Source organism: Nerophis ophidion, linkage group LG13 (assembly GCF_033978795.1).
Source record: "Nerophis ophidion isolate RoL-2023_Sa linkage group LG13, RoL_Noph_v1.0, whole genome shotgun sequence".
NCBI lineage: Eukaryota > Metazoa > Chordata > Actinopteri > Syngnathiformes > Syngnathidae > Nerophis > Nerophis ophidion.
The window spans coordinates 32,861,900-32,888,876 of NC_084623.1; the positions used below are offsets into that span (position 1 = coordinate 32,861,900).

The 26,977-nt window shown below is 40.6% G+C and overlaps 1 protein-coding gene across 1 annotated transcript in view; it reads right to left on the minus strand.

Moving 5' to 3' along the window:
• Positions 1–26,977, minus strand: part of LOC133564460 (alpha-2-macroglobulin-like) — a 48,725-nt gene that overhangs the window by 15,144 nt on the left and 6,604 nt on the right. Inside the window, exons 3-21 of the mRNA XM_061918792.1 lie at positions 24,414–24,579; positions 24,245–24,329; positions 22,090–22,228; positions 21,846–21,963; positions 21,640–21,749; positions 21,404–21,571; positions 19,277–19,501; positions 18,180–18,243; positions 17,961–18,106; positions 17,727–17,876; positions 11,259–11,402; positions 11,105–11,177; positions 10,896–11,016; positions 9,566–9,791; positions 6,593–6,719; positions 6,362–6,483; positions 6,220–6,271; positions 5,838–5,921; positions 1,506–1,682 (exon numbers count right to left, since the gene is read on the minus strand). Of these exons, the coding sequence (XP_061774776.1) occupies positions 1,506–1,682; positions 5,838–5,921; positions 6,220–6,271; positions 6,362–6,483; positions 6,593–6,719; positions 9,566–9,791; positions 10,896–11,016; positions 11,105–11,177; positions 11,259–11,402; positions 17,727–17,876; positions 17,961–18,106; positions 18,180–18,243; positions 19,277–19,501; positions 21,404–21,571; positions 21,640–21,749; positions 21,846–21,963; positions 22,090–22,228; positions 24,245–24,329; positions 24,414–24,579 (2,497 nt within the window). The remainder of the gene's footprint in view (positions 1–1,505; positions 1,683–5,837; positions 5,922–6,219; positions 6,272–6,361; positions 6,484–6,592; positions 6,720–9,565; positions 9,792–10,895; positions 11,017–11,104; positions 11,178–11,258; positions 11,403–17,726; positions 17,877–17,960; positions 18,107–18,179; positions 18,244–19,276; positions 19,502–21,403; positions 21,572–21,639; positions 21,750–21,845; positions 21,964–22,089; positions 22,229–24,244; positions 24,330–24,413; positions 24,580–26,977) is intronic.

The window sequence follows — 26,977 nt, forward strand, 5'->3', positions numbered from 1 at the left end:
GTATTCTGGGTTCCTATTAAGACTACTCCATGTATCGTGTCTCAGTTGGTAAAGCGGCTGTGCCAGCAACTTGGAGGTTCCAGGTTCATTCTCCGCTTCTACCACCCTCGTCACTGCCATTGTGTCTTTGGGCAAGACACTTCACCCACCTGCTTCCAGTGCCACCTACACTGGTTTAAATGTAGATAATGGGTTTCACTTTGTAAAGTGCTTTGAGTCTCTAGAGAAAAAAATATATAAATATAATTCACTTCACTTTTCTTAATAATACATGTACTGTTTAAGATGCCTGACATTACTTTAATGGAATTTTTATTCTTTTGATGTTTATCATCAAAAACCTGCGTCCTGAATTTATGTTTCTATTGTATTATTCGTTTTTTTTACCTCGACAATCAATTTCACAGAATCAACAACAATCTCAAATGAATAATCATAACATGGAAAATCATCAGCAATAATTATGCTTCTGTCTATTTATCTCAGACCTCATCCCAATTTACACTCCTGCGCGCGCTCTGAGGTCCGAGAGCAAGCTCCAGCTTGTGGTGCCCAAGACCAGACTTAAAACCAGGGGAGACAGGGCCTTCTCTGTGGTCGGCCCTAAGCTCTGGAACACTCTGCGCCTCCATATTCGAACTGCTCCCACAGTGCAGTGTTTTAAGTCTCATCTGTAGGGGCGGTATAGCTCGGTTGGTAGAGTGGCCGTTCCAGCAACTTGAGGGTTGCAGGTTCGATTCCCGCTTCCGCCATCCTAGTCACTGCCGTTGCATCCTTGGGCAAGACACTTTACCCACCTGCGCCCAGTGCCACCCACACTGGTTTAAATGTAACTTAGATATTGGGTTTCACTATGTCAAGCGCTTTGAGTCTCTAGAAAAATGGCTATATAAATATAATTCACTTCACTTCACATTTGAAGACCCGCTTTTAGTCTCTAGCTTTTAACACTACGTGAGTTGTGTGGTCCTCTGTGTTTTTAAATGTTTATTTTTATTTATTGTTTTAATGGTTTTACCCATTAAAATCGTAATAATCATATTTATTGTTATATTGTTTTTATATTGGTTTCATATTTATTTATTTTTTGTTTTTATTCAGTCATTGGTGGAGCTAAGGATAATATTTGACTATTGTTTTTAATATTGTTGTGCAGCACTTTGGAAACATGTTTGTTGTTTAAATGCGCTATACAAATAAAGTGAATTGATTGGATAATTTGCCAGAAAACAATATTACACTTGCAGTCTGAGGAAGTCATCAGGTCTCTTACCCATGTGTCTCATTTTGAATAATTTTTACATTAAGTGGATTTGTTTTCTTTAAGAACTAGTACAGTGACAAAAAAATGAGCCACATTCATTCTAAATTATTTCTACAAGCTAAAAGTACATGCTTTTTTTTCATTTATTCATATGAAAGAGGTTTTGTGAACTTCATAATGTCAGCACAGAATTATAGGTTTAAAAAAAAGTTGATAAAGGAGGTTCTTCATAGCGACTCACCACTAGTCAGGAACTTGAGAGTCTTTTCTTTGATGGCTGGTGTCAGCTGCTGTGTCTGTTGAAGATACTGGAGGATGTAAACATTAGGAGCTAAGAGCGCCATGTTTTGCTCGCCGCATCCATACGGCATCCTCAACAGTCCTTCGAGATTCTTCAAGGCTCGGCCCAAGATGTCACCTGCATGCAGATATTAACTTGCTTTTATGTCAAGACTCAATGTTGAACAACCGAGCCTTTCAATGTCGATCAAAAACACAAATCTCACCTGGCTGATACTTTGTTTTTGGTCCCCGGACTGATAGAGGTGGCTAGCAGCTAATTGTGTAAAATAAACAATATAAACTACATTCCTTAAATGTTATATTATCACTGGAGGACAGGAGGATGAGGTAACCACTCCACTGACACATGCCTTCTCTATCTGACCGACCACATCAAACATGAGGTGGACGCGGGCAAATACTGCGGCATGGTCATGCTGGACCTTCAGAAGGCCTCTGACACCTTTAACCACACTATACTGTTGGATAAGCTCAGAGCAATCGGATTCGATAAAACCTCATCGAGCTGGATGCAATCTTACTTGGAGGGGAGGAAACAGGTGGTAGAGATGAACGGCACCATGTCCCCTCCCCTCTCAGTAAGCTGTGGAGTCCCCCAAGGCAATATACTAGGACCTTTACTGTTCCTTATATACCTAAATGACATGCCATCAGCATGCGACTGTGAATTGTTCCTATTTACGGATGACTCGGCCGTGCTGGTATCCTGCAAGGACAAGTCACAGGTGGAACACATCCTCAGTGCTGAACTCCTTAATATTTGCACCTGGCTCGCTGACAACAAGCTATCCATACACTTTGGTAAAACGGAATCCATCCTATTTGGGTTCTATATAGACCTTAAGAAAGTCAGTGACTTCACTGTAAAATTAGGTGACATTGTTATCACCAGGAAAGATGAGATCATCTACCTAGGTTCCATTCTAGAGGCTAATCTTTCCTGTGATAAAATGGCAACCAAGGTAATCAAAAAGGTCAACCAAAGAACGAGATTCCTCTACAGAATCTCCTCTCTGGTCAACAAAAGCACCTTGAAGATTCTAGCGGGAACTCTCATTCAACCCTTTTTCGATTACGCTTGCACCTCCGTGTACCCCAGCACCTCCAAAACCCTCAAATCTAGACTCCAAACATCCCAGAACAAGCTAGTCCGGTTACTTTTAGACCTCCACCCCAGATCACACCTTACTCCAGCCCACTTTGGAGAAGTGGGCTGGCTCAGGGTGGAGGACAGAGTAAAACAACTTGCACTGAGCCTCGTCTATAAAATGTGCTACACCTCCCTGATACCGAAGTACATGTCAAACTACTTCCTTAACGTAAATGACCGCCATAACCACAACACCAGGGGGAGCTCCACAAACCACGTTAAACAGAGATTCCGATCTAACAAAGGTCTTAACTCATTCTCCTTCTATGCCACATCAATGTGGAATGCACTCCCAACTGGTATAAAAGTAAGTGTATCCCTATCCTCCTTCAAAACCGCTCTAAAACAACACCTCCAGGCAACATCAACCCTTTACTAATACCCTCCCCCATTCACATCCCATTTCTCCGGATTGTAAATAACCAAATGTAAATAATCAAATGTACTTCTAATGTTTTTACTTGTTCTTATGCTACCTGAACTGACTATGTTATCTGCTCGCTGTACATATCCAACCAAGTAAGACCTACACTTTTTCAATGTCCATTTCTCTGTTGATGCAATTGTTGATGACTAAAGTACTGATATCAATCAAAGCTCCTCATCCCACCCCCCGGATTGTAAATAATGTCAATAATTTAATGTATATACTGTGATGATTTACTTTTGTGATGACTGTATTATGTTGATAGTATATGTATGTACCATGAATTGATTAACGTAGACCCCGACTTAAACAAGTTGAAAAACTTATTCGGGTGTTACCATTTAGCGGTCAATTCTACGAAATATGTACTAAACTATGCAATCTACTATTAAAAGTATCAATCAATCAATCAATCAATCAATGTTACGCACCGAGTAAAATACCCCATGCTAATCTCTGAAGTAGCAACTTATTGAGCATGAAACTATATAAAAAAAAAGGTGCCTTTAAGAAATGTTGATGGAACCACGTTACAGCCAAAAGTAATGAACTATTAAAGGGAAATTAAGTAGATCAATAAGAGTCTATGGAGAGCATAATACAACCTTCCTCTGTTGCTGTGTGATTGCCAGGTGTACATGTAAGGGGAGGGGAGTGCCGATCGATTTATATATTGGTAATGTCGATACCAAGGGTAGTATCAGTATATGATCAACACTAGAGTGATTACACAGATATTTTTCTTTTTAGAAAATCTATATCCATCCATACATTTTATACCGCTTATCCCTTACTGAGTTGCGGGGGGTGCTGGAGCCTATCTCAACTGAATAATAATAATAAATAATTCCGGACACGGAAAGATTTTGAGGGCAAGGATATAAAAGAGAATTTGACGGTAAGTTTTGCATTTGTTTTGTTGTTGTGTACTATGGACTTTATTTGGCTCATCAATTTGTAGCATACATCTTTAATGGGAACACTCCTGACAATTAGGGCTGTAAACTTACACCTTGGAAATGGATCCCTAAGGGGAATGAAAGTAAATTGGCAATTGTAAATTCCATCCATCCATCCATCCAGTTCTATCGCGTGTCCCTTTCTGGAGCCTATCCCAGCTGCACATGGGCCCTGGTAAAGTCGCCACCTCATCGCAGATTGACAGACAACATTCACACTCACATTCACACAATAGGGCCAATTTAGTGTTCACACAGAAAGATCCAGGATCGAACCCAGGACCTTCCTGTTGTGAGGCACACGCACTAACCCCGGCCCACCGTGCTCTCCAATTGTAAATTAAATTTTCCTCAAGTAAATTTGTTAAAATTTTAATGTTGGTGAGGTCAAACTACGGTAATTCAGTTAGCCAACAACATTCGTGTACATCACATGCGCAGGCTTATGCCAGTCAACGCTTATGTTTAAAGGGGAACATTATCACAATTTCAAAAGGGTTACAAACAATACAAATCAGTTCCCAGTGGCTTGTTGTATTTTTTGAAGTTTTTTTCAAAATTTTACCGGTCCCGGAATATCCCTAAATAAAGCTTTAAAGTGCCTTATTTTCGCTATCTTCGAAACCACTATCCATTTCCCTGTGACGTCATACAGGGCTGCCAATACAAACAACATGGCGGTTACCACAGCAAGATATAGCGACATTAGCTCGGATTCAGACTCGGATTTCAGCGGTTTGAGCGATTCAACAGATTACGCATGTATTGAAACAGATGGTCGGAGTATGGAGGCAGATAGCGAAAACGAAATTGAAGAAGAAATTGAGGCTATTGAGCGAATAGCTATTGACGCTATTTGGCCATAGCGTGGGTGTACCTAATTAAGTGGCCCATAGCATGGCTGCCTTATTAGCATCGCCGGTAAAATGTGCGGACCAAACGATCAGGACTTTCGCATCTTGTGACACTGGACCAACTTAAATCCGTTGATTGGTAAGTGTTTGTTTCGCATTAAATGTGGGTATCTAGTTTCAAATGTACATACAGCTAGCGTAAATAGCATGTTAGCATTGATTAGCTGTCAATCATGCCGTGACCATATATGTCTGATTAGCACATAAGTCAACAACATCAACAAAACTCACCTTTGTGATTTCGTTGACTTAATCGTTGCAAATGCATCTGCAGGTTATCCATACATCTCTGTGCCATGTCTGTCTTAGCATCGCCGGTCAAATGTGAAGACACTCTGGTACATTCAATGGGGGTCTGGCGGCAGATTTCTTGCCAGTGGTGCAATTTGAATCCCTCCCTGTTAGTGTTGTTACACCCTCCGACAACACACCGACGAGGCAAGATGTCGCCAAGGTTCCAAAAAATAGTCGAAAAAATGGAAAATAACAGAGCTGAGACCCGGTGTTTGTAATGTGAAAATGAATATGGCGGGTGTGTTACCTCGGTGACGTCACGTTCTGACGTCATCGCTAAAAGACCGATAAACAGAAAGGCGTTTAATTTACCAGAATTCACCCATTTTGAGTTCGGAAATCGGTTGAATGGTCTTTTTTCTGCAACATCAAGGTATATATTGACGCTTGCTTAGGTTTGGTGATAATGTTCCCCTTTAATGTTGTACTGATTGAAATACTGTACTATTCAAAAATAAACCAAAGTCAAATAACCCGTTTTGAAGGATAGTCATTCAACAAATACGTATCAAATGTGTTAATTTACCTAGGACAGATATTGAGCCATGGGCTGATCCTTCAATCACGTTGCTAGGGAGTTGTATCTCTTCTTCCTCCTTCAGAGTTTCTCCTGTTGTATAGACAGACGGATAATTGAGTTGAATTTTCAAAAACATTGCAGATAATTCTGCAATGTTATAAATCAATTACCCAAACATTTTTAACTCAAGACCCAGATTAGATACAATGAAACCCAAGTTTATAACTGTTAGATGACCTGACCTAATAAAATAACTTGTAACATTTGACTCTCTTGAACATTTAGAAAGTAACCCAGGACCTATTTGGTTATGACTAAAATTTAAAGTCATCATATATAATTTTAAAGGACTAATGATGATCGTCATCAGTTATAAACCTGAAGTTACCTTTTGGGCACAGCAACCAATTGTAGGTCTTTGTCATCTCAGAGCCTTCAGCCTAAGAAGGAAGGACATAACAAGCACATTTGGTTACCAATAGTTCATGATCTGACTCTTTGTGAGAAAAACCCTTTTTCTAAGTACTGACCTTCACAATAAGTGTTCGTGTGACGACATCGACACGACCTCTTTCTGGCACGTCTGCAATCTCATTGTTACAAAGGTCTCGGGACGGCACAGCCTCAGCGGTCACGGTCACATTGACAACCCCTAATGAGGAAAAACCATTAAGAATGAAAACTGGCACACTCGTCTCTCAAGTCCCTTTCATTTTAAAGACAGCTGAGCTCTTTTGGATTGTATAGTCAGGGATGATCACCTAAGGTTGAGGGAGCCATAGTCCACCTGACAGTCTTGCGCTCGTTGCCACACAGACAGGAACTGTATGGCTCGTCACTAAGTGTGGTGAGGGTGTAATCTAAGGAGGGAGCCGGAGTAACGCTGACCTACAATGCAAACAAAAATAAATCACAATTTAAAAACGTAGCTGGAAAAAAACTGAAATAAGAATCTCTATTGTCAACATAACTTGAACTAAAAACGGGGCTGCAGCACAATCGCCTCCTTCCTCAGAGCTATTTCTGCACAACTGCCAGTTTGTACGTCCTTTCTGGACGTACTAATAATGACGCAAAACAGTAACCGCAGAAAAGTATTATTCTTGATAAATCACACTCCTTACGTTCAGAGGTGGGTAGTAACGCGCTACATTTACTCCGTTACATTTACTTGAGTAACTTTTGGGATGGATTGTACTTCTACGAGTAGTTTTTATGCAACATACTTTTAATTTTACTTGAGTATATTTATAGAGAAGAAACGCTACTTTTACTCCGCTCCATTTATCTACATTCAGCTCGCTACTCGCAACTTTTTTTTATCTATCTGTTAGTGTTTGTTTTGGTTTATGACAGAGCTTCAAAGTAAGATCCACGCATGCCTGCGTTTCACCAATCACATGCAGTCACTGGTGACGTTGGACCAATCAAACAGAGCCAGGCGGTCACATGACCCGACTATAACAAGTTGAAAAACTTATTGGGGTGTTACCATTTAGTGGTCAATTGTACGGAATATGTACTGAACTGTGCAATCTAATAATATAAGTTTCAATCAATCAATCAAAAGTGTAAAGGAAAAAAGACACTTTTTATTTCAACCGTACTTCCCGTCAAAAGCCCAAAGACTGATCGCACAGTTCCTGTCTTCACAATAAAAGCGCTGCTTCATCGCGCCTGCGCTAACAAAATAAGAGTCTCCGAAAGCCAGAGCAAACAAGCTAGTAAGCTACGGAGTTTTCCGCCAATGCATTTCTTGTGAAGCGTATAAAAACGAATATGGAAGCTGGAAAAATAAGATGCCAATAAACAACGACTTTCATGTGGTATTAGACAGAAAGGAAGAACTTTTTTTCTCCTCCATTGGAAAAAGTGGACGTTATCAGCACTACAATGCAAGTCATCAGAATCAGGTAATACACCAACTTATATTCTTGTCTTCATGAAAGATAGGAATCTATATGTTAAACATGCATGTATATTCATTAAAACACCTTTAACATGTCAACAAAAACGGCAAAATAAATAAATATAAATTATATACTGTATATATATATATATATATATATATATATATATATATATATATATATATATATATATATATATATATATATATGAGGGCTTCACGGTGGCAGAGGGGTTAGTGCGTCTGCCTCACAATACGAAGTTACTGCAGTCCTGGGTTCAAATCCAGGCTCGGGAACTTTCTGTGTGGAGTTTGCATGTTCTCCCCGTGAATGCGTGGGTTCCCTCCGGGTACTCCGGCTTCCTCCCACCTCCAAAGACATGCACCTGGGGATAGGTTGATTGGCAACACTAAATTGGCCCTAGTGTTTGAATGTGAGTGTGAATGTTGTCTGTCTATCTGTGTTGGCCCTGCGATGAGGTGGCGACTTGTCCAGGGTGTACCCCGCCTTCCGCCCGATTGTAGCTGAGATAGGCGCCAGCACCCCCCGCGACCCCAAAAAAGGGAATAAGCGGTAGAAAATGGATGGATGGATGATATGTGTGATATGTGTGTGTATGTATATGTATATATGAGGTAGATCACCTCGACTTGGTCATTTATTAAGTAATTGATTAACGATGAAAAACTTATTGGGGTGTTACCATTTAGTGGTCAATTGTACGGAATACGTACTGTACTGTGCAATCTACTAATACAAGTTGCAATAAATCAATCAATTAATGCCTATTGAGCCTTTGGTGCTGTTAAGTTATTGTGGCTCAAAGTGCCTTAATTTTTATTTTATTTTAATGTACTATTATTTAAAATATATTATTGTTTTAGTTGCTTAAGAGATATTCATGGCTCTGAATTTGCTCATTGCTATTTTTATGTTTTTGTGCATTAGTTGCTGCCGTAATCAGGTTACTCATCAGTTACTCAGTACTTGAGTAGTTTTTTCACAACATACTTTTTACTTTTACTCAAGTAAATATTTGGGTGACTACTCCTTACTTTTACTTGAGTAATACATCTCTAAAGTAACAGTACTCTTACTTGAGTACAATTTCTGGCTACTCTACCCACCTCTGCTTACGTTAAATAGTTATATTTGCATTTTCTCATCTTAGTATTGTGGCCATTCTAAAGATCAGCATATATTCTGCATATTTATGAAGACGGACAACCTAAATAGATTGTGCTCCTTTTTTTGCTCACATTTTTTTTTTTTGCTTACATTTAAAACACTTCCTTGTGGTCTGCATAACATATAATGGTAGTTATTTTGTCAAATTAGTGCATAGATTATGTTTTATAAACTGTCTTCAAGCTGCTTTTAGAATGCGCCGTTTTGTGGGCGGTCTTATGTACGTGGCATCACTCCGACTGTGTCTTCTCCATGCCAGCCATGTTGTAGTTTTTAGCGCTTTCATATCGAGTCTACTGACAGATATAAGTTTGAACTATACTCTGCTTTGTATTAGAAATGGCAGTGCGAGCCAGTCTGCCCCACAACAAGAGGATAAAAGAATAGTAGAAGCCTTATTTAAAGGTGTTATACGAAACAAAAGCAAAGCCAAAGCAGATTAAATAATGCTCAAGTAGAGTTACTGCCTTAGTTAAGATCTTTGGGGACTTTGTAGGATCCATTGTATAATAATAAATAAAGAGATGAAGTTTGATGGAATTTTGGAACAAAACTGATTGTTTTAATTTCACTCAGGGGATCTGATTTTCAACTGACAAAACACTAACACTGGAGTAGATTGAAGTCTGTCATTACCATGATGCATGTGGACAGGAAGTTGAAGATGGTTGCTTTCAACTCAAAATGTTCCCCCCGTATGATGGAGTAGGGAAGAGTGAGCTCTAGGAAGAAAGGCTGGAAGACTGTTAACTTTTGACGAGGAGCCAATCCAAAACCCTGAGAGGACAGGCAGAAAGCCTCAGTCTCCCATGTGGTGATGGTGTCCGGTGCAGTTATGGCCACATCCTGCATGCCAGAGTTTCTGAAACCACAAAAAAAGCTGGTCAGTTATGTAGCGAGGAGTTAAGCCCTAAAAATACTCGGGTGGAAGGTACACAGAACGGAGTCCGAAAATGGTGGTTTCGTTGGAACACGTTCACACAAAAAAACGTACTAGCAGAGCAAACTAACCAAAATAACAAGTGCGAATGTAACCTAAACAAGCAGCTTTTCGGAAATTTGTGTCACAACTTGCAATGTTTTGAGGCTTTTTAAAGTTAATATTGAATCTTGAGATTTTCTGCATTTGCTGTAAATGTTATGTGTAACTTCAAAAAGTACATTACAGTAAATTACAAAGATTGTATTGAGGTTTTTTTCATTTTATACCTCACAGATATAAAAGTGGAGACTCAGAGCTTTTTGTCAGATTACTGTTTTACTGTAATTACATTCAACTAATAACAGTAATAGTTGATTTTAATGACTGAAATAAACACCAGAAAAGACTTCCTGTTGTCCACAAATTGCAGACATGCTCCAAGTTTATTGTTACGCTTGATATGTGTTTGTCTCATTTAAACATTCCTTTATGTTCCAACACATTTACCGCTGCATGCTATGAGAATTTGTAAACTGTTGAGAGCGATCTATAGCTGTTAATGGTGTTTAAAAGACTGAACGAGGGTGAGAGATTATCATTACACATTAATATCTCTAGCATGAAAGCATTGCAAATGCAAATCTTTTATTAATTGTCTCACTCTGGATTTCTAAAGGTTAAATAAAAACATAAATACATGTGAACCAGGAACAGAGAATGCCAATGTGTTGCTAAACATTCATATACCACATTATGCAGAAGGTCTAAGGTACGTAGAAGAATGAGTGTCATTTGAGGAAAAAAGTTGATATATTGTCACGTATAGATGTTTAGACAGTTGATGTACAGGTTTGAGCACCGCTCAGAAAAACAAAATCTTTTGGCAAAAATTATACTGATTTGCCAAAATATGCGGGGAAGTTGTGGGCATTGGACAAAGTTACGAGGCCGCACATAATTTGCAGGGATTTATTGAATTTGCTCTATCGGCATAAGAATTTACGGTAAATAAGGACATTTTCATCACTAGTGACGAAGGCTCACCCAACTTCCACAAGGCTCCACAACATAGTCTCTGGGAAATAGCTGCGGATTGTCTGAATTGGGCCGTCACTGGGCAATCCTCCTCCCATTTGAGCAAGGTCGGATGCCATAGGTGGAAGAGCTGAAAAATATTCAATCCAATCAATAAAGAAAAGCTGTGTTAGAAAATATTAATTCTTAAATGACTTGAGAGAAAAATTAAACCTTACCATCGTAGTAGAGTTCTCTTATTTTAAACTCCTGGCAAATGGCCAAATTTGTTACCATCTTCAGTCTACTATTCTGGATTGGCCAAAAAAAATCCAGAAATTAGGTAAAATTTTCAAAGGTGGGTAGAACAAAAATGTGCTGTAAGATAATTACCTGGAAAACGGTAAAAGGATCATTCCTGTTATCCACAGGGAACGGCAAAATCGATCTTCTAGGTCTGACATGTATGCATTTCACTGGATCTTGAACTTCGTTTGGAACATATGAGGATTTTGTGATGTACAACAAGGTGAATATCTGGAAAAAAAAGATAAAGTATATGTTTCAAGAAAACCTGATGTGCCAAGGTCTGGTTAATATTTTGACCAAAACAGAACATGCTGCATTTCAGAAAGGTGCTCAGAGTTAATAGGGGGATACTATAGATCAGTGGTTCTTAACCTTGTTGGAGGTACAGAACCCCACCAGTTTCATATGCACATTCACCGAACCCTTCTTTAGTGAAAAATAAAAATGTTTTTTTCTTTAATTTAATCTCAATTTATAAATATTAATCATGAAATGATGTTATTATTTTAAAAAAAATACTAATGAAGATATTTTTTTTACAAATAGAAAGTTACAGGAATGTACACATGATCCCATGTTTACATCTCATTGTGCAACATGTGAATGTTTTAGTGGGAATTAAATGCGATATCTGAAAGGGGTACAAATTATTTCCAAAGCAGCAACCCCACTCAGACATACAATACTAGTACACAGCTCATGAAAAACAATATTTTTTGTGCTTGTCATTGTAAGTGGGCCAAAACACTTATATTGTCATTTGATTCTAATAATAAAACATTTAACTTGTTATTTAGTCAGGTTTGGGACAGGTGTGCTGCTGCTGTGGCCACAGCGCATGTGCACGTCTGACGTCACCCACATGTGCTCCACTGAATGCTCAAGGAGTTTTTACGTTTGCTCACGCATATGGAAAATTAGAGGGAACATTGTTTGGGGGTATCCATAATACGTCGATAGGGAGAAGTTTTTATTTACACGATGAGTCGGGTGTGTCCATACTTGCCAACCTTGAGACCTCCCATTTCGGGAGGTGGGGGTGGGGGCGTGTTCGGGGGTGGGGCGGGGGGCTTGGTTAAGAGGGGAGGAATATATTTACCGCTAGATTTCATATAAATATATATATATATATATATATATACATGAAATAAATACTTGAATTTCAGTGTTCATTTATTTACACATTTACACACACATGACATTCATCTACTCATTGTTGAGTTGAGGGTTGAATATTCCATCCTTGTTTTTCTAACAATATGCATGTACACTAGATGGCAGTATTGTCCTGTTTAAGAGTGTCACAACACATTGCTGTTTGGCAGACGAACTGCTTTAACGGTAGACGAATTCGGACTGTTGTTGTTGTGTGTTGTTTTACCGCGCAGGAGGACGTTAATGAAACTGCCTAACAATGAACCCACATAAGAAACCAAGAACTCGCCTTCGATCATTCTACAGTTATAACGTCATTGGGAAGACACGCTCTTTGTACACGTCACTCAGGTCGGCATGGAGCTGGAGGGGGCGTGGCCTCCAGCTCCGCCTGAATTTCGGGAGATTTCCAGGAGAAAATTTGTCCAGGTAGGTTTTCGGGAGAGGCGCTGAATTTCGGGAGTCTCCTGGAAAATCCGGGAGGGTTGGCAAGTATGGGTGTGTCTTGACCTCCGCGGCAGAGGCTCCGCCGAACCTCTGAGGCCGACTCACCGAACCCCTAGGGTTCGATCAAACCCAGGTTAAGAACCACTGCTGTAGATCAATAAACTAGGAGTGAAGGTGTTGCTGGCCAAATGGTCCTTAATTGCCATAATAATAACAATAACTTCAATTATCCGTAGCAATATTGAGTGACAAGCGTTTCAAAGTCATAACTTATTATATACCATACATTTCTAATTTATATAAAATTATACACATAATTCCTCTTCAAATGTATATTTACTTTACATGATTTTTGTAACCCTCACTCTCACCCTATCTCCCTTAGAAATAGGGTGAGAAGCTCTGCCATCCGGGAGGAGCTCAAAGTAAAGCCGCTGCTCCTCCACATCGAGAGGAGCCAGATGAGGTGGTTCGGGCATCTGTTTAGGATGCCACCCGAACCCCTCCCTAGGGAGGTGTTTGGGGCACGTCCGACCGGTAGGAGGCCGCGGGGAAGACCCAGGACACGTTGGGAAGATTATGTCTCCCGGCTGGCCTGGGAATGCCTCGGGATCCCCCGGGAAAAGCTGGACGAAGTGGCTGGGGAGAGGGAAGTTTGGACTTCCCTGCTTAAGCTGCCCCCCCGCGACTCAACCTCGGATAAGCGGTAAAAGATGGATGGATGGATGGATGGATTATTTTTGTAACACGATGACACCGTTTTAAGTGGAATGTTACACAAGTTCCTTGTAGTAATTAAATAATGAAGTCAAGTTAAAATGAGCTTGCGATGCAGTTCTGATAAAACTGCCCTAGTTGTACATTTGCAAGCTGCCGTAGGGGAATACATTTATAACGATCTCGTATAGAGTAGGGGGTTAGTTGTCGCCCGGGTTGGTTGTCACACCCGTTACCATATATCTCAACACCAGAGGGTGCTGCCTCTTAAATTGTGGTATGGTGAATTACGGAATTAGTAAGTATGAGGATTTTTTATGTTGTTTCACGTCACCTCCTTAGTGTTTGTATTCTATAAAATGTGTAGAATAAAATACAATTCATGCATTGTGTAAAACTGTTACCATTAAAAAGTGTAATGGGAAAGTTATTTTAGATTGTGCTTAGCTAGCTTAGTACTTTGACATGGTTAATAACCTTGATTCTAGTAAGAAATGAAATGTTGGTTGACTGTCACAATCTCTTTGCGATTTGTTGTCACATATACTTGGGTATATGTTCATGTTTCTTGCTGATTTTGTGTTACAATGTATTAAGTGTTGTATTTATTAAATGCACATAAACTTTTGCTCTTTTCTTGCCTCCAGAAAAAAAAAAAATCAAATAAAAATAACATTACGACAGCAGCTAACTTATTCATTTCTGTTACAGTATCAATATTGGAGATTGAGTGTTGGTTGATACCGATGTTGATTCGATACGATATCAGCACAAATCCTACATACTTTTTGAATTTTGTTGTGTGGAATGTTAAAATATTGGATCAAGTGAAATTGCTCAAACAGAGAAAAATAGCAAGTGGTAAAAACACAAAAATGTTTTATTATTACCTGTCTGGAATAAACAATGTTGTCTTGATTTTGTTGGTGACAGCCAGTGACCTCAATTGAATAAGTTAAACTCAAGATAAAGCACAGTACCGTTTGTTACTGGATACTTTCTAATATGCTCCAACAATGGAAACTTTGTATCTGTAAGTAAAATTTTACTATTATTGTTAAATACTTGTTTACATTGACAAATGTGTCTAGACTGCAATGCAATATTGTTCAATAAAGAACACATTTTATTACGAATGTGTAGCTTGTGTGCTATTGTGTGCTTAGCTGTTGTGTAGCACACCCCGAAGAAGCTATGTTGACACAACATCATCTCCGCCACGTGGGCCCACCACCCGCGGTCGGAACCAGTGGGGTCGGGTGTGCTGCCAATTGGATGGCAGTGAAAGCGGAGGTTTCAGACGGATCGATTCGGGGATGCATAGGCTGACTTTTGGGACGTATCGCGTCTGTAAGCTGGTGGGGAAGGATCCTAAGCTAGTGCGAGAGGTGGAGCGCTACTGGTTGGATCGGGTGGGCTTACCTCTACGCATAGCAAGGGCTCTGAAACCACACTCCTGAGCAAGGGATGGATTTTGTTTACTTCTGGAGTTGCTCAGGGTGTCAGGGCTCAGGCGGGTGTGGGGATACTCACGAGTCCCCAGCTGAGTAACTGTATGTTGGAGTTCACCGTAGTGGACGAGAGGGTCGCCTCCCTTCGCCTCAGGGTTGGAGGGGGAAAAACTCTGACTGTTGTTTGAGCGTACGCACCAAACAAGAGTTCAGAGTATTCTGCCTTGTTGGATACCATGAATTGATTAACGTGGACCCCGAATTAAACAAGGTGAAAAATGTATTCGGGTGTTACCATTTAGTGGTCAATTGCATGGATTATGTACTGTACTGTGCAATCTACTAATAAAGTTTCAATCTACTTTGCATAGGGCCCTGTATGGGGCGCCGGCAGGGGATTCCATAGTCTTGCTGGGGTACTTCAACATGTACGTGGGCAATGACAGTGATACTTGGACTGGCGTGATTGGGAGGAACAGTCTCCCCAATGGATTTTTATTGGACTTCTGTGTTAGTCATAGACTAACAAACACCATGTTCAAGCATAAGGATGCTCATAGGTGTACCTGGTACCAGAGCACCCGAGGCCAAAGATCAATGATCGATTTTGTAATTGTATCTGCTGATCTGAGGCTCTATGTTTTGGACACTCAGGTGAAGAGAGGGGCTGGACTGTCAACTGATCACCATCTGGTGGTGAGTTGGGTCAGATGGCGGGGGAAACCTCTGGACGAACCTGGGAAAGCCAAACGTGTAGTGCGGGTGAACTGGGAACGTTTGGAGGAGTCCTCTGTCCGGAGGGACTTCAACTCCCACCTTCGGCGAGACTTCTCTGCCATCCCTGTTGAGGTTCGGGGACATTGAATAGGAATGGGCAATGTTCAAAGCCTCTATTGCTAAAGCTGCAGCTGCAAACAAGAGGGTCTTGGGTGCCTTAAGGGGCAATAACCCTATAACACCCTGATGGACAGGGAAACCTTCCGACTGAATAAGGAATTCTACCAGAGAGGAATACTACCAGGGGACTCCAGAGGCAGTTGCAAGGTACCGACAAGCCCAAAGGGCAGCGGCCATGGCTGTGGACGAGGCTAAGCAGAGGGTGTGGGACCAGTTCAGCTAATCCATGGAGAAGGACTATCGAATGGCACCAAAGCTGTTCTGGAAGACCATACGGCACCTCAGGAGGGGGAAGCAGGTAACTATCCAAGCTGTGTACAGCAAGGATGGGTCTTTGCTGACTTCAAGTGAGGAAGTCGTAAGGCATTGGAAAGAGCACTTTGAGGAACTCCTGAACCCAACTATATCAGACATAGGTAGAGAACAAGACTCTGTCCCAGGTGGAGAAGTTTAAGTATCTCGGGGTCTTGTTCAAGGTCAGATCCCTTTCCAGTGGGGGTTGGTCTCCGCCAGGGCTGCGCTTTGAAGTGAAGTGAAGTGAATTGTATTTATATAGCGCTTTTCTGTAGTGACTCAAAGCACTTTTACATAGTGGAACCCAATATCTAAGTGACATTTAAACCAGTGTGGGGTGGCACTGGGAGCAGGTGGGTAAAGGCTCTTGCCCAAGGACACAACGGCAGTGACTAGGATGGCGGGAGCGGGGATCGAACCTGGAACCCTCAAATTGCTGGCACGGGTACCCTACCAACCGAGCTATACCGCCCCAGAGTTTGTCACCTATCCTGTTTGTGATTTTCATGGACAGGATTTCTAGATGGAGTCCTGACCACGGTGGAGAGAGTATACGTCTTGGGGGCTCAAGGTTGCGTCACTGCTGTTTCGCAGATGATGTGGTCCTGATGGCACCATCGTTTTGTGACCTTCAACTCTCACTGGATCAGTTCGCAGTCGAGTGTTCAGTGGTTGGAATGAGGATCAGCCTCTCCAAATCTGAGGCAATGGTTCTCAGCAAGAAACCAATGGTTTGTACAGTCCAGGTAGAGAACAAGACTCTGTCCCAGGTGGAGAAGTTTAGGTATCTCGGGGTCTTGTTTACGAGTGAGGGAAAGATGGAGAAGGAAATTAGCCGAAAAATCGGAGTATTATAGTCTCTCTGCCGCACTGCTATGACGAAATGAGAGCTAAACCAGAGGGCAAAGCTCTCGGTTTACCGAGCTATTATCTACATTCCTACTCTCACCTATGGTCATGCAGTGTGGGTCATGACCGTAGAATTAGATTGCGGATACAAGCAGCCAAAATGAGTTTCCTCAGAAGGGTGGCTAGCATCTCCCTTAGATATAGAGTGAGAAGTTCTGTCACCCGAGAGAGACTCGGAGTAGAGCCGCTGCTCCTTCGCTTGGAAAGGAGCAAGCGTAGGTGGTTCGGGCATCTTGTGTGGATGCCTCACGAGGGCCTCCTTGTTGCACATTCCACTGGGAGGAGACCCTGGGGCAGGCGAAGGACCAGATGAGAGGCTTACATCTCCTCTCTAGCTTGGGAATGCTTCAGGGTCCTCAAGGAGAAAGTTGCTAATGTTGCTTTGGAGAGGGATGTTTGGGGGTCTCTGCTGGAGCTGTTGTGCCCGCGACCCGATTCCGGATAAGCGATTGAAGATGGATGGACGAAAGTGTCAGAGTGTCCTCTATAGTTTATTACCTCTTTCAATACCTAAAGCTTTAATTTAATGCAGGAATGATTATGGAAATATGTTTTGATGATGATAAATTCACACTAATGTAAAACGTGTAACAACCAGAGCTGTTCTTCTCCTACGTTGTCCGGTTAATGTGGGTTTTTACTGATTTGTTTTCCGTGTACTGCGGAAGTTAAATGTACTCACCTTGTCTGCATCTAAGGTCTTTCCGGGCTCTTTAATGAGGACACTCTGGTCAACAGCGCTCACCCCACAAAGAGAGTTTGGCTCTGCTTTCACTTGCAAGGTGATTTGTTCTCCTGGGACAGCCGAGGATGGACGGATATCCACCGAGACCTGGCACACAACGATGCACATGTTTTACAATATGGACATCAGAAGTAGTCTGTGAGCATAGGACCTAAACATGAATGAACTTACTTTGTCACCGAAGCATTTCTCAGTAGTGAACTCAGCACTGTGAGCAATCACTGTAGCACTAGGAAGCACAGCATATGCAACAATCTGGACAGCTGGTGCCATCGCTGGAGAAATGTGCAACTGGAACGTCATCTCACCCTCAGTTACTGGAACAGCAAAACTGATTAGCATCGTCCGAAGGCTTACCTAGACTCACAATTCATGCCAGTCATTGCCCACCTGTTTTATCCTTTACAACAACCCGTTTAGCTCCTTGAAGGACAATCGCTCCTCTGGATAAAACCTGGATTGAGAGGACGACTGCTCTGTAAGTGTGCCTTACAACATATTAATATTTGGGAGGATACAATTAGTAAAGTGACCATTTGTAAAATTCTAAAAAATTAGTAGGTGACATGCTGTTTTATATGCACGTACTGCACGGGATCAAACCCAAACCCTCTGCCACAAAAGTCAGAATGGTTTCCCATTACACCACCAGGGATTAACATTCTAATGATTAAATCTTGATATTGTATTTTGTAATTGGGGAAAAAGTGTAGAAGTGCTGAGAATAAGTTTGAAGTAAATGTTATACAAAGTGCCTTGTTATTCATTAATGACTGATATTTTACACACTATTTTAATCTTCAAGGTAATAGAAAGGTGTGCCCCTTTTCAGCTCAATACAGGACGCATACTTCTTTTTCTTTTTTGCTTTGCTGGTATCTGACCAATATCTAATATCAATATGCAATTACTATTTCGTAATTGTTTTGGTTAACTTTTGATCCTTTATTTTTTCAATTCCATCTATGTATTTTTTATGATGAATATATATATTTATATATATATATATATATATATATATATATATATATATTTTATTTTTTATTTTTTTTTAAAACAAACTATTAACTTAACAACTTTTCAACATATGTTTAACCTTTTTAACTGGCAAAAAAATTGTACAATGGTACAAGTTAAACAAGGAAAGTGGACAAACTATCAGTACGTGCTGGAAATTGGAGGAGTAAGAATAAATAAGCTCTGCTTCTTTCTATTCCTTTTTGGACATGTTAAACGCTGAACGCATAACATGTGATGTACTGCATGTAACTTTGTAATTAAAACATCACTATCACACACACAGCTGTGTTTTCTTCATACGGTAAACAATTATGCATAACTTGCGAGTTAAATTGTATTTCAAATTGCTGAATATGTACGTATTTGCTGGAAAGTCAATCACATAGCACATTTATTACAACCATTCATATTCACACCAAGTATCCAATAAATATATAACCTGCAAGTTTATGGCGATGTTGACTCACCAGATAAATGATTTCTGCGGTGCCCTGAGACTCTTCAGCTACAACATATCTGATGGTGATGTCCTCATCTGAGTGACAAAGAATGGTCTCCTTCATCTCCTTCACCTGCAGGTAGCTGGCTGTCTTCGTATGAGGATTAGGTTCTCGAACCAGGGACACCGTGTGCTCTCCAATTTCATAGTAAAAGGTCCCATAATCTTTGTAAAGGTTTGGTGAACTGCTAACCTAAATGAGATAAAATTGAACACACATCCACTCATTATTGCTAAGACAGATATAAGCTTCGTAACACAAACCTGTATGCATGTTAAATCTTAATATAAACGCTAAAGATGTAGTAAAGCATGTTTTGAGGACCAGAGAGTAGCTTTTCACGTTCAATCAGTCTTCAATTGTATTGTATTTACGTATGTATTGTGGTAATGCATGTAAATGCATTTAATTTTCCAGAAGGAACTCTCTTGAAGGAATCAATAAAGTACTATCTATCTATCAATCTATCTAAACTACTCACCAAAAGTTACAACTATTTAAGAGGAAATCAATCCACTTCAATCTTTGCAAGTGAACTGAATTGGAATTTACCAGAACTTTTAGATGTCCATCTCTTCAGTGTTTCCGTACTTTTTGCAAAACTTACTGTTCTCTAATAAGGTTTTTATTAGGTTTTTTTATTCACTTTTACAGACTTTGTATCTCTGTTGCACAAAAAGAACACAAAAATAATGCTTAACATTGTCTGTAGCATGTTCAAGAACTGACAGGATTCTCAGAGACTTCCAACTAAAAACTTTTCTTGGTTTCTTCGGTCTTGTGAATTGCATGTTTTACTTTGAAAAGTAATTTCTGTCGTTACAGATCACTTGCCCTTCCTTTTGTGTCATCAGTCTGAAATCATCACTGACCCCTGATTGTTTCCACCTGTTTTCCATTACCCTCATGTCTCTTATAAGCCCACGCCTCCCCTTGTTCTGTGCCAGATTGTGTCGAGTATCCGTGCCTCTCTAGCGTCCTGTCCATGCCTTGCCTCATCTCACGTTTGTATACCTTGATCCTAAATTCCTTTGTTACTATTTTGAGGGTTTTTTTCTCCGCCTCCTTATTTAGTTTTACAGCCGAAGTGGTGAGTTATCAGTTTTTCTTACGATTCTTTCTTTTCTTAAATCTTTGAGTGACATTTTTTGTTAACCTTTGTTGGATTGGAGAAAGTGTAGACTTTTTCATAGCCATTGTTTCTTCCTCCTGTTGGAGCGTTTTGTGTTTATAAAAAGTTTCATAGCATATACGGCGTCAATTATAGTTCGTCATTGTTTTAGTGTTTTCCTCTTTTCGGAGTGATTGTCGGTTGTTCCTTGTTTTTGGAATCTTTTTTGCTGACAAGTTTAGTTATTGTAGATATTGAATTACCCTGACTCTGGAGGTGAAAGGAAGCTGTCATAATAAAAGCCTGCCGAAATATTCACTCCTCTGCATCTATGTCCTATCCTTTTGACCAAGCCAGACAAAAATAGACTATGCCATGCTTTTATTTGAAGGTTATCTTGCACTTAACAGAAAATCACTGTATGCACATTTTAATACTGTGTAAGTACTGTAGACAGTAGTTATGTTGCTGTGCAAGTGTACAGTATGTCGGTAAACATCACCACCTGATGCCTTAATGTACTTAAACTGAGTTAATAGCTGAGGTTTTTAGCTTGACGCAAAGCATTCTTGCCCTCTCATTCGGGGGACCAAGGCTGGGGCTCTGGGCAGGACCCATTGGCTGGACCAGGAGGGTTACCCTAAAATATCCTTACCTGTGCAGTGCAAGTCGGGATCTGAAAATAGCCATAGTGTGGTATGGTGCATGTCCAGCTTACGTCAGGTCACCTTGCACTGATTAACCAAATAATTGGCAGTATTATCCTTTGCATTTGTCGTTACATGTTAATGTTTCAACTTAAAAAATGGGCTGGAAAAAAAGCCACCAAAATAACCTCAGGGGTTCATACTTTCAGTGATGTCAAAAATGTGGTCATATTCCTTTTTGTTTTTCTTCATATGGACTATTTATGGTTTGAAAGCTTGCTAATGTGCTTTTATGTTGAAAGTCGGCTCACAATTTTGTTGTGTCATCTTACTTACATAGAGGTTAATGTCGCCGTAAAGGTAAGTAGTGTTTATTGAGAACGTTGCGAAACCGTCACTGTCTGTTCTGAGAGTCTTCTGGAGAGACGGCTTCCACCTCTGACCTTCCAGCAGGTACAGAACCATGCCGGCAACTGGAGTATTGTTGTAGTGGACTGCTTGAACCTGTTGGAAGAGCAGAGATCTGTCCGTTCACGATCATTCCACAGCCCCATCATGAGTGTTACACTTACTTTTCCTTCCACATTTGATCCTTTCTCATAAATTCTAGGAGTATCCACAAATGACAGCTTTCCAATCACTTGGGAAATGTGAGTCATTTTGGACTGTTTTTGTTCAATATCTGTACAAGAACAGAACATACATTAATTGTTGATGAGTCGTATGTACTTTATATCATTCAAATTGCATTTCAAAATATATAAAGATAAATACTTGCCTGTCCCCATTTCTTTCACCACAGCATTGACTTCCAGTACATTTTGAAATGAACCTGGGGACATTTTTGTAAAATCGGACATCTTTACAGTGAAGGTGGCACAGCCTTTGTTGTTTGTCTGAAGAGTACAATGATATCATCTGCTATGTAGAACCTCACCAGGGACGTGCAGTCAAGTAGAATATCTATATGATTGCATGAAATTGTATTCTGGGTGGAGCTGAGATACTTATGCTTACTCTACCTGCTCTGTGTCCTCGTAGCATTGTGGCGGTATCTCAAAGCCATTATATCGGCCCTCAAAAGGAGAATAAAAATAGGTATAGACGTGTCGACACACCTTAAGTGTGGCAGTACCTGGCACAGGCTGTCCATATGTGTACCTATGGATGTAAACAAAGAAAAAACATGTGCATTGTGTTGTCAGAGCAAAAAACAATAACGCACCAAATGATGATTTAATGATTTCATACTACAGTAGGTCCTCCATTATCTGGGTTTGGCATTTGCTCCCTCACATTGTAAACAATTAAAAATGTTTTAATGGTAAATTACATACAAAAGTGGTCAGTTTGCACTATCTGCAGGGGGAAAAGAGTGCTGCAGCCAGAATCCAGTTGAGGGCGTTGCCTCACAAGTCAGAATTCTCTCAACAGGACCTGATGATGTGTGACTGCAAGGTTAATACCACAATAAACCCACTCCCACAAAGATATTGACGCCTTGAGTATTGGCAGATATCGATATTGGTATGATGCAATATCATCACAAATCATACATACTTGTATTATTTTGTACTAGTGGGGAATGTTAAAATAGGTTTGAATAAGTGAAATTAGTCACACAGCGAACAATGACAGTTAATAAAAACATAACATATTTACTGTATTATTAAGAGTCTGAAATGGACTGTCTTTAACTAAGTTAAAGTGGAGAGATAATTAGTTATGGCGACACCTAGTGGCCCCAATAATTAATTAAGCTAAGCTCATGACCTAGTAAATTGAATGATGCCAACTCATTTGTTCATGATACATTTATTCCCTTGGATACTTTGTATTTCCAAATAAAATGCAACTACAATTATTTGATATTTATAATGACAAATGTCGGCCTTAGACTGCCATATTATACAATTAAAGACATGTATTACGCATGTCCAACTTTTGTGCTATTGTGGGCTTGGCTGTGGTGTAGCTGTTATAGCTCCTGGGAACCATGTTTATCTTTTTGTAAATGAGTTTCGTAACATGAAGGAAAAGACCAACCTGCATGCGTTTTGCAATTAACTGGCGGTCCAGCTTTGCACAAGTAAACACAATCCGATATCAATGTCAGAAAGGGCCGCCCATACTTTATATATGCATTCTGATATTTTACCTTTAAAAAAAAAAAATACATGCACATGTGTTACGGCCAAGTATGCAAATAGATGATGTCATCATCTCCAGTTGATGAGAATATTCTGGCCAAAGACACATCTAATTAAGGATGCTTGGCTTAGACCAGGCCTGGGCAATTATTTTGACTTGGAGGCCAAATTTAGAGAAAAAAATGAGTCTGATTTTTAGGAACCCTAATAGAAAACCTCATTATAATGTCTGATTGAATGCTAAAAGCGTTATGACAGAACGCCTTAAAAAACATAATGGAATTTTCGCTTTTTTACACCCAGAATGTACATGAAAATAACGAATGTGCGATTTACAATATTAACTATGAAGAATAAAACACTGGATATTGACCACATGTGAACATCACATCCCCTCTCGATCGACATCTTTTACAATCAAGCAAAACGCACCAAAAATGCAACAAACCCAGCAAGATATGAAAGCAAAGGTTAAAAAAAACACCTACAAATTAATACAACTGATATATCACTAAACTTTAAAACTTTGTTGTAAAAATCTTCTTCCATGTTTGTCCCTGACACCCGCATTTCAGGCTGGTCGCTCTGGAAACACTCTGTGGAAACGCTCCCCACCTACACTGCTTGGTGTCTCATCTGAGCTGCTGTGACTTAGATTAAAATAGTACCGGTAACTAGTATTTCATGCAAAAGCACAGATTCCAACCATCTAAATAGTTTGTATAGTTCAAGACTTATGGTCATTTTAAAACATTAATGCACATCATAATGGCAGCTACAGTTTCCATCCTGAAGATCTAAAAAAATTATTTGGGAATGCCCAGCGGGCCAAATTGAAAACGTATCTGGCCGCATGTGGCCCCCGGGCCTTAATTTGCCCAGGTCTGGCTTAAAGTATAAAAAAATGGGTATTTGTATCGGCATGTCTGTCATTCACCTTTCCCCATTTGCTTGAGGTCTAAAAACGAAAACCCTGTGATAAAGACAATCTGCTGTATACATTGAAACCTCAAATATTTGTACTTACTGTGCACACACGTCAAAGATGATGTTATCCTCTACGACTGTCACTTCATCCGGTCCTTCTATTGTTACATCAAACTTTGGCAAAACTACAGACAAATCATGGTAAAAATTATTATGTATTCATTTTTGAGAATCACTATGCAAAAGAGGTTTAAAGGACTATATAATACCATATTTCTCCACTTTAAAGCTTTCGAATATTATCGATTCGCCCACATCCACCATGATTTGGTATTCTCCTTCCAGTGCCTCCGAGTTCAGGGAGTGAGAGAGCTGCAAAATTTTACTGCTGGATGTTTCGTTCAGCCACTGTCCAATGAGGTTCCTGTTTGGGTCCTTGTTACATAAAAGGAAATAAAAATATAGTTACCCCATATCTATACATACAATCCTCCCTGAAAGTAAAGTTTTTGTGATTTAAAGAATATTTAGAAAACAAAAAAACAGTAAAATCGCACAAAAGTTATAATATATGTGATGTAACATGATAATAATACTAAATTAAAATTAAAATGGTTAATTACAACTTTTTGATTAGGCTTTTTACTGATCATGTTCAATTCTTCTTAGGTTCTTAATTTGTAATATGCATTTTTCTATTTCATTTATTGCTACTATTACTACTATTATTCTCTCAGTGTTATGTTTTAAAGTATTATTCTTACTTTATTTAGATATATTTTAAAATATGTTTTATACTATTTTTGAGATGGCGTTAATTTGAGTATTTCCCCAAATTGGACGTCTCAAAGATATTGTTTTCTCTTAATCCTTAGTGCCAGGCCATATTTTCAATAGTGCTATGTGTGCATGTGTGTAAATAGAAATTAATGTGTTGTTTTAACATTTTAATTAGAGGTGGGTAGATTGATTCAAATATTGATAATATTAATACCAGTATCAGATCAATACTAGCAGATTGACATACAAACCCCGTTTCCACAGGTGTGCAGGCTAATTGGGAACCGGTGGGTGCCATAATTGGGTATAAAAACAGCTTCCCAAAAAACGCTCAGACTTTCACAAGAAAGGATGGGGTGAGGTACACCACTTTGTCCACAACTGTGTGAGCAAATAGTCAAACAGTTTAAGAACAACGTTTCTCAAAGTGCAATTGCAAAAAATTTAGGGATTTCAACATCTACGGTCCATAATATCATCAAAAGGTTCAGAGAATCTGGAGAAATCACTCCACATCAGCGCCATGGCCGGAAACCAACATTGATTGACCGTGACCTTCGATCCCTCAGACGGCACTGTATCAAAAAACGACATGAATCTCTAAAGCCTTCAGCTCATCAAAGCTCTACCCCCCGCCCCCCTCCTCCAGCACTACATTAAAGGATTTAAAGGACATTAAAGGACTCCAAGAACATCACAGGACTTCACCAAAGGCCCTCTCCATCCGAGAGGAGGATTTACGCCGGCAGTTCTTCAAGCTGAACACGCGGAAGGCCCCCGGGCCGGATGGTGTCTTCCCCTCCACCTTGAGACACTGCGCGGATCAGCTGGCTCTTCTCTTCACTGACCTTTTTAACACCACTCTGGAGCTATGCCGCGTGCCGTCCTGTTTCAAGACCTCCACCATCGTCCCTATCCCCAAGAAAGCTCGGATCACAGGACTTAATGACTACAGGTCAGTGGCGCTGACGTCTGTGGTCATTAAGTCCTTTGAGCGCTTGGTCCTGCCCCACCTCAAGGACATCACCGCTCCCCTCCTGGACCCACTGCAGTTCGCCTACAGGTCTGTGGATGATGCAGTGAACCTGGCCCTCCACTTCATCCTGGAGTATCTGGACTCCCCAGGAACCTACGGGAGGGTCCTGTTTGTGGACTTCAGCTCTGCCTTCAATACCATCCTCCCTGGACTGCTACGAGAAAAGCTCTATCAGCTCAGCGTGCCCGACTCCCTCTGCAGTTAGATTAATGACTTCCTGACGGACAGAAGACAGCACGTGCAGCTGGGAAAGATTGTCTCAGACAGTCGAACCACTAACACTGGTACTCCTCAGGGCTGTGTACTTTCCCCCTGGCTCTTCTTCCTTTATACAAACTGCTGCACCTCCAGTCACCAGTCCATAAAGCTGCTTAATTTTGTGGACGACAATACCCTCATTGAGCTCATCTCGGATGGCGACGAGTCTGCCTACAGGAGAGAAGTGGACTGGCTGGTGTCCTGGTGCAGCCTCAACAACCTGGAGCTGAACGCCCAGAAAACAGTGGAGATGATCATGGACTTCAGGAAAGTCACAGCCCATTGTGGACTCCATCGGTTTCCTGGGCACCACCATCACCCAGGACCTCAAGTGGGAGCCGACAATCAGCTCCCTCATCAAGAAGGCCCAGCAGAGGATGTACTTCCTGCGGCAGCTGAAAAAACTGAAAGTTGCTGGTGCAGTTCAACTCAGCAGTCATCGAGTCCATCCTCACCTCCTCCATCACAGTGTGGTTCCCCGGCGCCACAGTCCGGGACAAGCATCAACTGCAGCGCATGGGATGTGCTGCTGAGAAAGTGATTGGCTGCAAACTCCCACCCCTCCAGGACCTGTTCTCCTCTAGGAACAGGAGGCGTGTGGGTTGGATCACAGCTGACTCTTCTCACCCTGGACACAAAATATTCTCCCTTCTTCCCTGAGGCAGGAGACTACGGTCCATCCAGAACCACACCTCCCACCACCTGAACAGTTTGTTCCCCTCGGCCATCAGACACATGAACCATAACAGGATCTGATTG